The sequence below is a fragment of the Sinocyclocheilus anshuiensis genome, unplaced genomic scaffold (assembly GCF_001515605.1).
Source record: "Sinocyclocheilus anshuiensis isolate Anshui unplaced genomic scaffold, SAMN03320099.WGS_v1.1 scaffold436, whole genome shotgun sequence".
In the NCBI taxonomy this organism is placed as follows: Eukaryota; Metazoa; Chordata; class Actinopteri; order Cypriniformes; family Cyprinidae; genus Sinocyclocheilus; species Sinocyclocheilus anshuiensis.
The window spans coordinates 3,085,920-3,101,092 of NW_015560618.1; the positions used below are offsets into that span (position 1 = coordinate 3,085,920).

Here is a 15,173-nt window from a genome sequence, read left to right on the forward strand (position 1 = left end):
GATTTTCAAATAGTTGTATCTCGGCCAAATATCGTCCTATCCTAACAAGCCATACATTAATGGAAAGCTTATTTATTCATTTAAAAAAACTGACCCTTATGACTGGTTTTGTGGTCCAGGGTCACATTTGTTCACATATCAGTATTGAATATTAGAACTGAGAAAGCATTTGATGTGAACTCTTCTTGGTTTGTCATTTCAGTGTGAGAATTGTGACCTGCACTTCCGCCACAAGAGTCAGCTGCGTCTGCATCTGCGACAAAAGCACGGAGCCGTCACCAACACCAAGATCCAGCACCGCAGAAGCAGAACAGACCTGCCCGTCGCCTCCCTCGTGACCTCGTGAAAACACATCAAGCTCTTCAGAGACAGTTTACAGTTCCTTTAGCCAGAAAAGCCATCAGAACATACAGATGCCCGCATGGATCTTTGTCTTGCCAATGTCCGTGTTTACTCATATGGTGACGTTGCATATTATTTCTTAAATATGGATTAGTTCACCAGCACTTTCTGGTTCAGCCTGCATGATTTCATCTTGATGGTTTAAGATTTTACTTTAAATACTGACTGCCAAGCATCGTACGTCAAGCTCATAGTCTAAGATCTCTAGTATTTATTTTTTATTAAGAATGCTATTTCACTCCCTTTTCAGTAAAACTATGCATTGTATATAATATATGACAGGGAATATTGGTACAAATATAATTATGCAATTGCAGTGTGTATGTTTTGTCAGTGTGGTGCATTTAAAGAAGCTCTGCTTTGTCTGACAGTTATATTGGATTTACATGTATTTGTACAGCTGTTTTTGGTACTAGAGGGCCGAAGGTCCTTGCAATTAAATATTTCATACCAAACAAATGCAAAGTTCTGGTTTGATTATTATTATTTTTTTTGCATATTTAAGAATCTGACATTTACATACACATTTTTGATATTATAAAGTTAAATGCTAATATGTACAGCCAAATTACAGTTGTGCTGACATTCAGTGATACAAAACATTATTAGATTATTCAAATGGATTCTGCACATGTTGAGTAGCATAGATGAAGTATGAAAATGCTTCACAGAAATTTTAAATCTATTGTCAAGTTTCATAGCAAGAATTTTAAGAGTTGGTTTGTGTAGCTACAATTTTACACACTATTTATAAACATTGTCATGTTTAGTTTACGTTAAATTGGAATTTCTGTGGTGTTGTTTTAGTAATATTTATAGTAGTTTTTATTAATATTTTGTTTCAGTTTTGAGTTTTGTTTCTTCTAAATATTACTATATTAGTTCAGCTTTAATTCAGTTTTTTAAATGTTTTTTTTTTTAATGAGCTAACATGAACTTACAATGAATAGTTGTATTATTAACTAACGTAAACAAAAATGAATAGATACTATAGTAAATGTATTGCTTATTGTCAACAAACGTGTATATTTTGACCTAAAATCTTGATGCAGAATAAAGTCAAGTGAATATATGTCATCAAGCGGTTTGTTCGGGCAAGTTAGTGTAGCATACACTAAATATTAGGGATGTAACGATTAACCGCGAGCCGGTTGAAAATCGATTTAAATATGTGACGATTCAAATCGGTTGAGATGCTAAACAAATCGCGATTCAATTAGGGGTAGGAGTTTATATGAATGTATGTCTGAGGGAAACTTACTGTCTTTCCATGGTATTTTTTCTTTTCCTCTTGCCTCTGTATAATGCATATTAAAGTTCATAAGTGCAGCGCTGCTTTGTTTACAGCGGAAACAAGGAAAGGGTTTAAGCGCCACCTGCTGGCAGAGCATGAATCTGCGTCTCGTTCAGCTCGTCTGCTGTTTCTGTTTCTTGCAGATATTTTTATGTATAGTTTCACAAAACTGAAGTCAAACCATTCTGTTTTTGCTTCAAATTTCGAAATTATACAGTCTAATTTAGATTAAAAACTGCTCATGTTGCATGTATGCAGCATCTTTGTTTGGATCATGATTACAATGCAGTTGCCTCTAATTTTAAATGGAAAGAGCACAGACTAAACCTTAGTTTGTTTATATGAAGAGAGTTATTTTATTTGTGTTACTTATTTATTTGATTTGGGGCTTGTTTTAGCATTTCAATTTAGTTTTGTTATTTACATTTACATTATATTTAAATTTTGTTATTTAGCAAACGCTTTTATCTAAAGCGACTAACAAATGAGGACAATAGAAGCAATCAAAACCAACAAAAGAGCAATAATTTACAAGTGCTATATTAGTATATTATTATAGTGTTATATTTCAATTTCCCAAAGAAACGTACAGTATTTTGTCCAAGCAATAATAAAAGGACACATTTAATTTATCATTTGTCTTAAATTTCATTTTGTTAAAAAAAATCGTGAATCGAATCGAATCGTGAGTTGAGTGAATCGTTACATACCTACTAAATATATCGAAATATATATTTAAAAAAATTATATATATATATATTTAATAGGGGAAAAAAACAGAACCTAATCATCCAACATATTTCCACATTGTTTAACATTAGATTGTGGAAGCGTCACGCTGATTCATTCACCTATAAAAGTTCTGGAGTCGATTATATATATAAGGCACTTATCATGCTCTTCTAGTTTTTCCACGCAACACAAAACAATTTCTGTATGAATGTAGCTTTGTCCAAAGGGTTATTGTTGTGCAGAAACATGAGAGGTCCTTTCACAAGCACGGATTCATCCAGAAAGGCTTGTCTGCTTTATTTTACAGCTTTATACCTACAGTGCATTTAAACGGCGTCAACTAGTATTTTCCTCCAATGCACGAGAACAACTGTCAAACAGTGTGAGCACATGCGTTTATAGTTGAGAAACTAGATATTTTAATCTTTTCTATTGTAATTGTGTGTGAAAACAGCCATTCCCAAATTGGTCGTATCACGTTTGAAGTGTTTTAGACTGTGTTGAGAAGCTTCACAATTTGGGGTCATATGATGCGATTTCAATTTTTCCTTTCTCTTTGGAGTGTTACAAGCTCTTGGTGCATAAAGAACATCTGTAAAGTTGCAAAGACTAAAGTCTCAAATCCAAAGAGATATTCTTTATAAAAGTTAAGAGTCAACCACGCCTACCTGAAACGGCTCGTTCTAACACGCCCCCACATATCTACCTCACTATGTGGGAAGATTTGCATAACGCCACCCAAATGTTCACGCAAAGAAAGAAGGCGTAACTTTTATTCTCGCTGTAGTATTGTTGTTGCCGCCGCCATGTCCTGAAGACGCTGTGTGCTTCGTTGTGAAAGTGAAACTACTTTGTTTGGCCTTCCAAAAGAGGTAGCAGCATCATATGACCCCTTTAATGAGTTATATTGAAATCTAATTGAATTTGAAATCTAAATTTACCTTTATTTCAATTAAAATGATTACTAAGTGAATTAACTGTTGTTTTTCACTACGAGGTCATGCACAAGTTCTGTCCCTCACTTTCAGTTCTGTAATGTTGGCATTTTTACCAACTTAAGATAAGTTTTTGTATAGACAAACGTTCCAAAGTAACTTACTGTCCAATTGACTGTAACTTTTTTTCTGTTGTTTAAGGATTTTATTGGCCATTTTTGCACTGACTGTCAACCCTGTGATGTTTAACACACTGTAATGTAACAACACACTGAAACAGAATGACACACACAACCGTTCAAACGTGTGCTCAGGAAGAGTTACGCTTCTTGCACTGCATTTATTTGAATGCAAAAATATTATAAATATAAAATAATAATAAATATAAAAAAAAAATATTGTGAAATATTTACAATTTAAAATAACTGTTCTATTGCAATATATTTTAAAATGTAATTTAATCCTGTGATCATAACCGAATTTTCAGTATCATTACTCCCGTTTTCAGTGTCACATGATCATGCTTTGATTCTCAAGAAACATTTTTGATTATTCATTTTGAAAACAGTTGTGCTGCTTCATATTTTTGTGGAAAACATAAAACATTTTTATATTAAAATCTTTGAAAAAATACTAACCTCAGGCTATTGATCTTAGAAATAGAAGTTCAAAAGTCTAAATTGAATTTAGAAATGACTAACAGCTTATGAATCATCATTGAAAAATCCTAGAAAAAAACGATTCTGTTAAAAGAGACAATAACGATGGATCTTTTTTTTTTTTTACATTTTCAATTTATTTCCTGAGAAGAAAACATTTGGTGATGCATTTAGTGCCTGTCTTTTACATGTGAAACTAGCATTCAACTGAAGAAGGCTTTTATTCTTTTCCTGTAGTGCAGAATTGTGAAAACTGAGCATTAGATTAGAGTCAGAAGAGATTCAACATCAGAACGTTTATTTTTATTTTTTTCAGTGGGTTCCGTCATCCTTGATATTTCATATATTGTTTTGTGCTATTTATGGAACGGTCACATCAATAAGACAAATTCAGTTTCTTCATGAACAACACCAAGATGCTGAGACAATCAAATAAAAGCATGAGCCCCCATTCCCCACATCTTAAAATCTACTGCCTGAGCAAAGATGGCACGTGTTTGGAACACAGCAGCCACAATCTGATAAAAGAAAAACATACAGCTAAAACTCAGCTCTCCAGCAAACGGTCCTCAGAACCTGCTGTGGATTACAATACAAAACAATGAGAAACATGTCACCAAATATAACACAAACAGGTCTGGAAATCTACTCAAACACTCTTGCTTCCTGTTGGTCATTCATAGCTTAGAGAATGAAACGGTTAAGTGCAGGAGCCAATAGGAACTGCAGTATTTTATACACTGAATGAAAGATTATCCTGAAGTTAAGAGCAGAAGCGTGCATGTTCTCTTCCTACAGAAGTGCACTGAACATTATTGCTCAAGCTTGCTTGATTCTCTAATCAAATATTGTTCCTCATCAGTGTAATATTGAGCAAGTAAGGATCGCTTGCTCAGCAAAAGTGTTTTCCTTTCAGACTTACAAACATAGATATAAGCACACTCTCGCGTCTAAAAAAACCCCCCTATTTTACTGTTGAATGAGTAAAAATGTATATATATCGGTACATGAAGGCATAGCGCTGCCGACAATAAACAGACACCTTAATTTTCAAGAATTTGGATTTTTGCTGTGGACGTTTAGCCTTCTTTTTCCAGAATGTTCTTCACATCTGCAAACACCTGAAAGAAAAAAACAGATAAAAGGAAGCAAAATGAAACTCAAAAAGAATGGACAGATGTTTATCATTTACCTCGACTGCACTACGGCACAGTAAAGCACTTTAATATTATTTCTACAGTGGGTACGGAAAGTATTCAGACCCCCTTAAATTTTTCACTCTTTGTTATATTGCAGCCATTTGCTAAAATCATTTAAGTGAATTTTTTTCCTCATTAATGTACACACAGCACCCCATATTGACAGAAAAACACAGAATCGTTGACATTTTTGCAGATTTATTAAAAAAGAAAAACTGAAATATCACATGGTCCTAAGTATTCAGACCCTTTGCTCAGTATTTAGTATTTAAGGGGGTCTGAATACTTTCCGTACCCACTGTATATTATTATAGTATTTAATAATACATCAATGTATTAATATGGTATAAAAACAAAGAAAAAAAATTTTATAATGCAAACTCAATTTCAATGTTTTTCATTTTAATTTTAGTTGAAGTAATTTTGTTATGTGCTTTTTGTAATTTTTTTTTTTTTCTATTTAGCTCGGATTTATTTTGACTTCAGTCTTAGGTTCATAATTTTAGTACTTCAATTTCAGTTAGTTGTCAAGGCAACACTTCACTTTTGGTTTGTTTTAAGCTCAAGTTTTTCATTTAATATGTCTATGCACAATAGAATAACAGCATTGTTATATGAGGGACTATATATATATATATATTCTAGTGAAAGATACATCTTAATGAGCACACTTAATTAAATAAATTTGGGATTTTAATGAAAATTTGTCCTTTCAAGGAATGGTTCACCCGGAAATGAAAATTTGCTGAAAATGTACTCACCTTTGGGCCATCCGAGATGTAGATGAGTTTGTTCCTTCATAAGAACAGATTTGGAGAAATGTAGCATTCCATCACTTGCTCACCAATGGATGCTCTGCAGTGAATGGGTGCCGTCAGAATGAGAGTTCAAACAGCTGATAAAAACACCACAATAATCCACACCACTCCAGTCCATCAATTAATGTCTTGTGAAGTGAGCTGTCTGTAAATGAAAATGTGAGAGTCTACCCCTTGTCCTTCACCCACATATTTGTTTAGAACTGTAAACAGTGCTTGATCTGTGAATATTTCGCTACTGATTCAGACGAGATGACTTAATGGATAGAGATTTAAGCAGTTAAATATGTCTTAATGATGGTATTGTTTTTTTTACAAACGCTTCACAAGACATTAATTGATGGACTGGAGTGGTGTGGATTACGGTGATGATTTTATCAGCTGTTTGGACTCTCATTCTGACGGCACCCATTCACTGCAGTGATGTAATGATACATTTTTCCAAATGTTCCAAGTTGAAGAAATTGTTGAAGAATTGAAGAAACATATTTCCTATATGTTTTGGAAGGCCTGAGGGCGAGTAAATTTTCATTTTTGGGGGAACTATTACTTTAGTTTTTATTAATATGCATTAATGTCTTTCAATTAATAAAGCCTAACAAAATCACTTTTATGCAGAACTGCACCAAAAACCTCAGGCTAAAACAAAAAACAGATAAATTTAATGAAACGAGCTAAAGACAGTCGTACCTCATCCACTGATCGGGAGGCATCAATCGTGCGCACCTTCCCCTGCTTCTCGTACTGCTCTATAATGGGTCGTGTGGACTGGAGGTATGTCTGGATCCTGAAAATGAAACAAGAATGTTTAGGAAAACTTGAGGTGAATCAAAAGTGCAACCAAAACCACTGTAAACAAAGAGAAAGTAGTCCATACACTTCCATATAATGCCAAACTATTCAGTGACTGCCACCAAACACAACGCAAATTTATGAGGTCTGCTAAAATTATTATAGTAGATATACATGAACGGATACAGTTAAAATGGGGAGAAATACCTTTTCTCTAGACTTTCTCTGTTGTCATCGGTGCGTCCGCTGCTCTTCCCCCGCTCTAAACATCTGTCGATGCAAACCTGAAATACACGATAGCTGGAAATCACATTCAATCTAGACAGTATCAATTGTGAATGTGATCTTTTTGGTGTTTATGACTGATCAGCTTTACTACTAGTTATAACATGAAATAAACATGAATGAACATGTCTCATGTAATCACTCAATCAGTGTTTCAACCGCAGAAAGACATCAAAAAACCCAGCTTGTAAACAAAATGCTTTCACTAAACATTAGCCTATATATACTTAACCTTTCTTAATTACCGTCTCAATTATTAACAAGTTATAACAGTCACTGTGCAAATGATTTCAACAACAAATAGAAACTTTATAATTCGATTTAGAAGTTAAATGTAACAACTGCAATTTACATGTTTGCATACAATTTTTTATTTAAGTGTTAATTACTATATATAAAAAAATAAATTGAATTTAATAGTTTGGATTTTGTTGGTATTTGTAACCTTTAATATTACAGTAATGTGCAAGTAATAGGGCTCCGAGTAGATTTTTTTCTTTTAGTCAGAGTAACAATTTGTTCAGTAAACCATTGTTTAATAAAAAAAGAAAAGAAGAAACAATTTTATTTATTCCACCCTGCCTTTCCGAAACCATACCGAACAATGACATCAAAACTGAGGTTTGTACCGAACCATCATGATTGTGTGTCGTTACAATTTCCAAAAATCATTCCATTATTCATTCAAAAAGATACATCAATAATCAGCTGGCACTTAAATCAGCTGTAATGGTAGTGCAATAAATACATTAAAAAAAAAAATCAAACCTAAGCTGCTCCTCACCTCATTACCGCAGTCAAATAAAAGCACAAACTTGACATCCGCCTTCCCGTCCATGACAGTGTTCCATCCCTGCAGGTTGTCTTGGTTTCGTGGGAACCCATCGATAAGAAAGCGGAACTTCTTTTCATCGGCTTTCATGGTCTCTTCCATTGCCTGACAAATACAGATGTTTCATCAGTAAAGATAAATATCTGAAAACATCCATTTATAGATAAGATAAATGACTAATCTGCTCAGAAAAGGCCGGTCCATCAGAATTATAACTGGACTGTAAAGAGGCTAGGGCCTCTTAATAAAATATATCGATATTTTCTTTATAAGCGATTCGATATGAGGCAACACCGTTTACATGGATATACAGTAGTTTGATACGAGCGAATCTGAAAATATAGCGGAGGATACAGACTGAGCTGCTGTGGAGAAAGTGCATAATCCAATTTGTTCTAAACATGTGACAAGCTTCATATTAAGGCTTTTAAAAACTGGTACGACATAGTTTATAGTTTCGTTTCGCATATTAATTTTTAAAGTCCCCATGAAATCAAAATTAAAGTTTTTTGGGTGTTAGTATCAATATGTTAGTCTTAGGGTTATCTATAAGGCAGTGTGCTCCAAAACAGTGACAAAATTCACATTTAGAAGATATAAGCATTCAAAGCTTGCAGTTCGTCACTTCCGCCGAAACGGCTCAACGATTTTTTTGACGTCACATCGTACTTCAGCTTCTCATCAAACTTTCTGTCCAATCAAATGCTCTCTAGAATCCGAAGCGCCCGCCCCCTACACTATAAAATAGACGCTGAAGCCGCGGCTGAAATCGGTCTCTTGTCCACAGAATTAGAATTTTCTGTACAGTGAATGGCACGTAGTGCACTATATAGGGGACAGGGAACGATTCAAACAGTGTAAATATGCTTTCCATTGAGGAAAAAAAGAAGTCTGGTTTCGCGCTGTGTCACGCTAACCACCGCACCGCACACACACTCTGCTCCGGTCCAGAGACAGGATAGCATGGAGCGGATCACATGCGCGAGTCGGCGCAGACCACAAAATGTATCGGAGCTATTTGAATTCTACACAGAATGCTATATTTTATATCAATATGGATGAGATTGTGGCTGGCATACCCTGTCAAATGCGGCTTTACGGAGCTCAATGGCTCTGAACCATAGACGGCTCTAGCCCAAGCTGTGATATAAACGAACGCTATTGGCCATTTTAAAAAGGGGCGGGCTGATTGATATGTCCCGCCCTGTCTTCCTGTTTCAGTTAAAATGATGTCAACACAGAGTAACGCTGCGTGTTTCTAAGCATTTCAGGGGACCTTTAAGCGGCTCGGCCCGTCATATGCTCTGACTGAAAGGCTGCTTGTGCCGCTGACAGAGACACTACTCGCGTTATTTAATGTGTTTGAGTCTGAGATGTGCCATCTTCCTGAATGCATAACTTACATTTCACAGGTATATTCTCCATCTGTAAATGTTAGAAAGTCGTGGAAATATTTCCATTTTTCTGTCAGAAGTGCATGAGCCTTCTGCTTTGGGATACTCCGCTAGACTTCAGTGAACGAGCGCCAAACAGACAGAGCTCAATTAAATAGGAGCGTAATAATTCTGACTAAAATACGTATTTCGCTGAAATATTTGTAGTTGGCCCAGAAATGTGACATGTAGAATTTTAAACCTAAAAGTAAGTCTATTTTTATGATAGCACTGACTGTAAAGTGACTGTAATGGTGTAATCAAAATAGCCTAACACAACTGTGCTTTTGTTCTCATTTATCTTTAGTTTAGTGAATTTAACTTGCACTTTAAAAGCCTTATTTTTGTTTTTACATCGCAATGTTACAGTGTTAGAATGAAATGTAATTTTAACCATTTTTGCACATAATATAAAGGCTTACAAGGTTACATTCACTTTATTTGTTTTCATAGCCTTTAATATGTATTGTTTTGTTGGACAACACTGGGCGCTAAGTGAAATATATAAATATATATTAAATACAGATTTTTTTAAATACAAATACAAAAACGAAAATACCGAGATATATACCGTATATCGCAAATCGCCCAAAAAATACCGAGATATTAATTTTTGCCCATATCGCCCAGCCCTAGAGGCTCGTCGGTTTATAATGGTATCACAGTTATGCTTTATGCCTATTATGAGACAAGCCTGTTCATTTATGTCTATTATGAGCCGCTCTTTTAACTCTCCTCCCCTGAGAGTGACACGCATTTGTAATCAAGTTCACTTTCAGTGATAATTCTCTAAAAATGTCCACCGCTAATGTTCCAGTTTCCTTCTACAATCACCACGAGTCACGACCTGGAATGCTTTGGCTTGTTAAGCAGGACGGACGAGTGTAACCACCTTTTTCAGCAAGTTGATGGTGATTTCAACAGGAACTATTTTGCCCTCTTTGATGAAGGAGTCGATGAGCTGACCAAACTCGGAGCCGCTGCGGCTGCGCTCCTCTCTCAGCAGGTCTCCAGCAGACAGGTGAGTGTAGCTGTAGTTCTGAGCGCAGGAGGAAAACACATTACACAACTTTACACATCACAAAATTCAATGTATTATATTAGTCAACGAAACCTGTAAGATCATAAGCGTCTTACAAAGGAACATGACAACTGTCATTCATATGAATGGAATAAAGAGGGGTGTGTATGGGTTTGGTAACTGAACAGGCAGCTTTGTAGCAAAGGCTGTCCAGACACTAAATTTGACAGATCAAATGCTTTTTAAGATCATGAGACACATTTTCAGTCAAGTGCGTCCAAACGTTTGGCTGCTGGAGTTTCTGTGGCCTTCATAAGCATCCAAAAACATTTTCAACATTTGACTTATTCATGTGTATTTTCTGTCTTCAGTGCCTTTAGTGTCCTTACATGATCCTTCAGAAAGTATTCAATATTATATACAATATTACTGCTTTTTTGATCAAACTAAGCGTAAGACTTTTTTTTTTTTTCAAACACTAAAATCTAAAAATACAAAAAAAACATTCACAGTCATATCAGTTGCATGTTTCACACATATGCCCTTTTACCCAATGCTGGTGCCAAATCATATGACAGCTGAACACTGCACAGACAGCAGGGTGGGACCTGTTTGAACACAGCTCCTGTTCATAACCAGGATATAGGAATATGAATGTGGAAACCCTCCAGGGACTTTATTATAACTCAATGCACATTTTAATTCCGAGAAAATTATATTTTCATCAAATTTATTATACCATCATGTCAGATGAAACATAGTATGGCTGTTAAAGAGACCAAATGGCGCAGGGAAATGGCATTTTCCTTATGAAATGTCTTACCCGAGGACACACGGAAATTAACGATCCATGCTAATCTGAAGCCATTAACATTCTAGCAGCCCCATAAAGCCTCGTTGTCTTGCATACAGCGCTTCTATAGTTATTCTCTATGAATACGATAAAAGATCTCTCTTACCTCCACGATTCTCGCGCATTGTGTCCCCTTCCCCGCGCCAGGCCCGCCCAAAACAAACACGACCTGCGGCTTCATCATCACACTCAACCTGTGCACGACGCGTGGGAGCTTCTCCGACAGCCTGTGCAGCAAAGCCACAATCATAAACCGTGCGGATAAGAGAGAGCCGCACTAATGAATGACCATCGACCCCTGCGAGTCAGGTACAGAGCTGCTTGAACGACCGGTCGATGCGTGTCCAGGAAGTGCGCGGGGCAGATTCCACTTCCGCCTACACGTGTCCGACCAATCAGAGAGCAGAGGAGTCACTGACGTCACGTAAACCACGCCCGCAGCTCCAGCACCTGTGTTGCCATGTCCGCTTATTATAAGCGACGTATTTTTTTTTTTTAAAGATGCTTATAAATTGAATGCGAGCATTCCTAAATGTTGGCCTAATGTTCAGAGTATATTACCGTATTTTAGGTTTGCTGATGCTTGACCTTCATTATAGCACAAAGTATGACAAATCATTCAGTGTTTCTGCACTTTCTCAGAAAAAAAGTCATCTAAACTCTACAGAACAGAGTATAGCTAGTTTTTTTTCTAGCACTTAACGTACAAAATATGAACAGAGATTGTATCTTTTTTTTAATAACTCCTTTGCCACGACCTAAACAACGTCGTCTGAACTCTATAGAATGTAATGTTTTTATGTAAATTTAATTAAAATATAAAATAAATTGACAAGTGACTTTAAAAAAGTTTTATTATAGACCTTAATCATGTTAGACACCATATTGAATTTAACACAGATGAAAATGAGATTGTGAGGGATTGACAAAGTCTTTACATGTAATTTTCACAACTCACAATTTATTATTATTTTTTTTGTCTACTGAACTTCTTTTTCAGAAAGACATTTCATCAGCTGAACAATCGGTATTTTGTTAAACAACAGTACAATCCATTGCTACTTTTACACTTCACAGCTTCGTTTTTTTATTCCTGTAAAAAATAAGTATGACGGCCCTAAATAAATTAATTAATAAATACCCTGCCTATAGCCTACTTTGGCAACGTTTAACTAGTTAAACAATTTAAACAGTTAAACTTCGAAAACATTATTTATTGTGTATTTTGAAAGAACAATTTTCTCAGTATTGTTTACGTTAAGGTGCATATAATCCTAATATTAAATAGTGCATCCATAAGCACGACAGAGATCGTTTTTCACTTATTTAGATTTTAATTATTTACAAAATAATAAGGTGCAATTTAGCATTGCTTGATCCAGCTTTTATGTAAACAAGTCCAGGTTGCTTGTTTTTCTTGCGCAATCTGGCAACACCGATCAGCACCTCACTGCAACTGAACAGCGACCATATAAGCACATGTCTGCGTTAAGATTCTCTGCTGTTTTTCATTGGAGGAATATATTTAAAAATCACTGCGCTATATAATGTTGCAGGGGGCTTGCATGCGCTGTGTTTGTTATTACTTCCATCACCATCTTTGTGTTCTTCAAAGATTTGCACAGGGTGTCTTCGCCATGGACGCAAGGGATGGAAACACACAAAGGAAAAACACCAAATTAGTCCAGTGATGCCCATGACAGGCATTGCGTTTTTAAACGTAGCACCCAAGTTTGCATTGTAAATCAGATGCACTGAATCCCTGCTTGGCTGGATCCGTCTGTGTGTCGCTTCCCCCTTTTCAGAAGGAGCCGCATCATCAAAATGTTGGGTAGGTCGTTCACCTGGAGGAAATATAACCAGCGTACCCTCTCTATGCAGCACCGGCTCCCTCTTCAGCACTGACATGCCCGAGTCCAGCAGAAAAACCAGGATCAAAGGGCTCAGAGCTACAGCTGGACGCGTGAGTTGGAAGGAGGACGGCAAACAGGCGCACACCGGGTGTCCAATTCAGTGGAGGCCGGATCACATCTGCTGGGGACGAGCATCAAGGGCAGTGCGGCACTCCAGCGTTTCGGGAGCAGGCGACACGAATCATCCATACACCCTCAGCTCCACAACAGCACCGTGCTCCCGTTACACTTCTCCATCGGTCTCAAAGATGCGCTAGAACAACGCACGCGCGCTCTGAAATGCATCAAAACATGTCGATAGCAGACATGCGTTTCAGTGCTTTCACCCAAAGGATTTATCGAGAATATATTGAGTTGGAAATGAAGACGAGGATTTGTCCGCGTTTCAAGGGGTGTAAAAAGTGCCAATGAATATATTGCTTAAATATATCCTCCTTTTTCCGTCATTGGCCACATTGACACCCCTAATAAGCAGGACCATGGGTTGCATTCAGAGCATCACCTGCAAGCCCCGCATCCGACGGGAGAACATAGTGGTCTATGAGGTCTCAGCCTCCATTGACCAATGCCCGACCATCATTGAGGAGAATTCGCCCATTGTCCTGCGATACAAGACCCCGTACTTCAGAGCATCGGCCGGGATAGTGATGCCCCCGGTTCCCAGAAACGAAACATGGACCGTGGGCTGGATTCAGGCGTGCACCCAAATGGAGTTCTTCAATACATATGGTGATATTGGCATGTGAGTAATCGGTAAATCAAACAAACAACGACAAGCTCAAGTTTCAATGTGTGTTACATGATAGTGATAGTAAACTCAAACAAAATGTTGGAGGTTTTTATATTTAATGGTCGTTCTTTGTGGTCATCTGTTGTCGAGAAATGAATGAGTATCAGGTTGCGCGGTTTGACATCTCTATATCTTTGTAGAATCTGTTCTTTGTATGTAATATTTATTGAAGGGTTGTGGGCCGTTCAGAAAAAGAACTTCGAATGCTTTCAAAACTCCAATTAGTTACAAAGTATCAAGCAGGATGCAGAACTCCAATTCCAATTTGAATACAAAGTAGATTGAAAAAGACGGTATTTTGACATGAAAAAACAAACGTAATAAAGCCTTGTTTCAAAGTTGTGGAAAAGTTTAAAAACCCTTAAAAGTTTAAAGGGGTCATATGATGCGATTTCAATTTTTCCTTTCTCTTTGGAGTGTTACAAGCTCTTGGTGCATAAAGAAGATCTGTAAAGTTGCAAAGACTAAAGTCAAAAGAAGGCTAACTTTAATTCTTGCTGTTGCCTCCGCTGCCATTTTGTGGAGTTGCTGTGTGTTTCGTTGTGAAAGCGTAACTACTTTGTTTGGCCTTCCAAAAGAGGACACGACTAGAAATCAGTAGTTAAGTTGTATTTACAACACTGTTCCAGAACAGTTCAACCCAAATATTCAGATGTGTGCTGCACATTTTATGGAGGATGAGGACTGTTTCCTGATCCAGTAGCCTACAATGCGTCTGTGGCACAAAGGCTGTTTCTTTAAAGTTGGGCAGTTCCAACTTCTGGTGACAGTCTGGTGCTTCTGACTCACAGACTGTAAGTACGTTTTTTATATTTAAATAATTTGCCACTGATGATTCAAAAATTTTGAGCAGTGTAGAGTAGGCTTGTCATTTCTCCGATCACAAATGCAGACATGGTTTTATGTTTACGCGGTGCGATGCAACGCAACGCATAAAAAGACAGTATAAGTCATTATAATCAGTAATTATGTCCCCACTGGATGCAACAAATGCCTCATTTGTAATCGGTTTTATTGGTTTTGTCTCGTCCTGCTGGGAGACGGCATCACAGTATGATAAGGGGCGTAACATTTCCGTCACACGCTTGAGGAATTCGGCCAATCACAACGCACTGGATAGCTGGCCAATCAGAGCACACCTCGCTTTTCAGACCGATGAGCTTTGTAAAAATCGACGCGTTTCAGAAAGGCGGGGCATAGAGGAGAAACAATAAT

General features: G+C 36.9%; 3 protein-coding genes across 3 annotated transcripts in view; 2 read left to right on the forward strand and 1 right to left on the reverse strand.

Annotated features, from left to right (window-relative positions):
- Positions 1–861, forward strand: part of LOC107681786 (B-cell lymphoma 6 protein-like) — a 7,549-nt gene extending 6,688 nt beyond the window's left edge. Inside the window, exon 9 of the mRNA XM_016478117.1 lies at positions 203–861. Coding sequence (XP_016333603.1) covers positions 203–346 — 144 coding nt within the window. The 3' untranslated portion in view covers positions 347–861. The remainder of the gene's footprint in view (positions 1–202) is intronic.
- Positions 862–4,363: 3,502 nt separating this feature from the next.
- Positions 4,364–11,628, reverse strand: cmpk (cytidylate kinase). Its single transcript, XM_016478118.1, has 6 exons — positions 11,362–11,628; positions 10,274–10,420; positions 7,901–8,053; positions 7,039–7,115; positions 6,730–6,826; positions 4,364–5,143 (listed from the first exon to the last, which is right to left on the reverse strand). The coding sequence occupies exons 1-6, from the start codon at positions 11,503–11,505 to the stop codon at positions 5,102–5,104; spliced, it is 660 nt and encodes a 219-aa protein (XP_016333604.1). The 5' UTR covers positions 11,506–11,628; the 3' UTR covers positions 4,364–5,101.
- A 1,094-nt stretch (positions 11,629–12,722) lies between these two features.
- The window catches only part of fam78ba (family with sequence similarity 78 member Ba), a 5,123-nt gene continuing 2,672 nt past the window's right edge, over positions 12,723–15,173 (forward strand). The window contains exon 1 of the mRNA XM_016478075.1: positions 12,723–13,910. Coding sequence (XP_016333561.1) covers positions 13,576–13,910 — 335 coding nt within the window. The 5' untranslated portion in view covers positions 12,723–13,575. The remainder of the gene's footprint in view (positions 13,911–15,173) is intronic.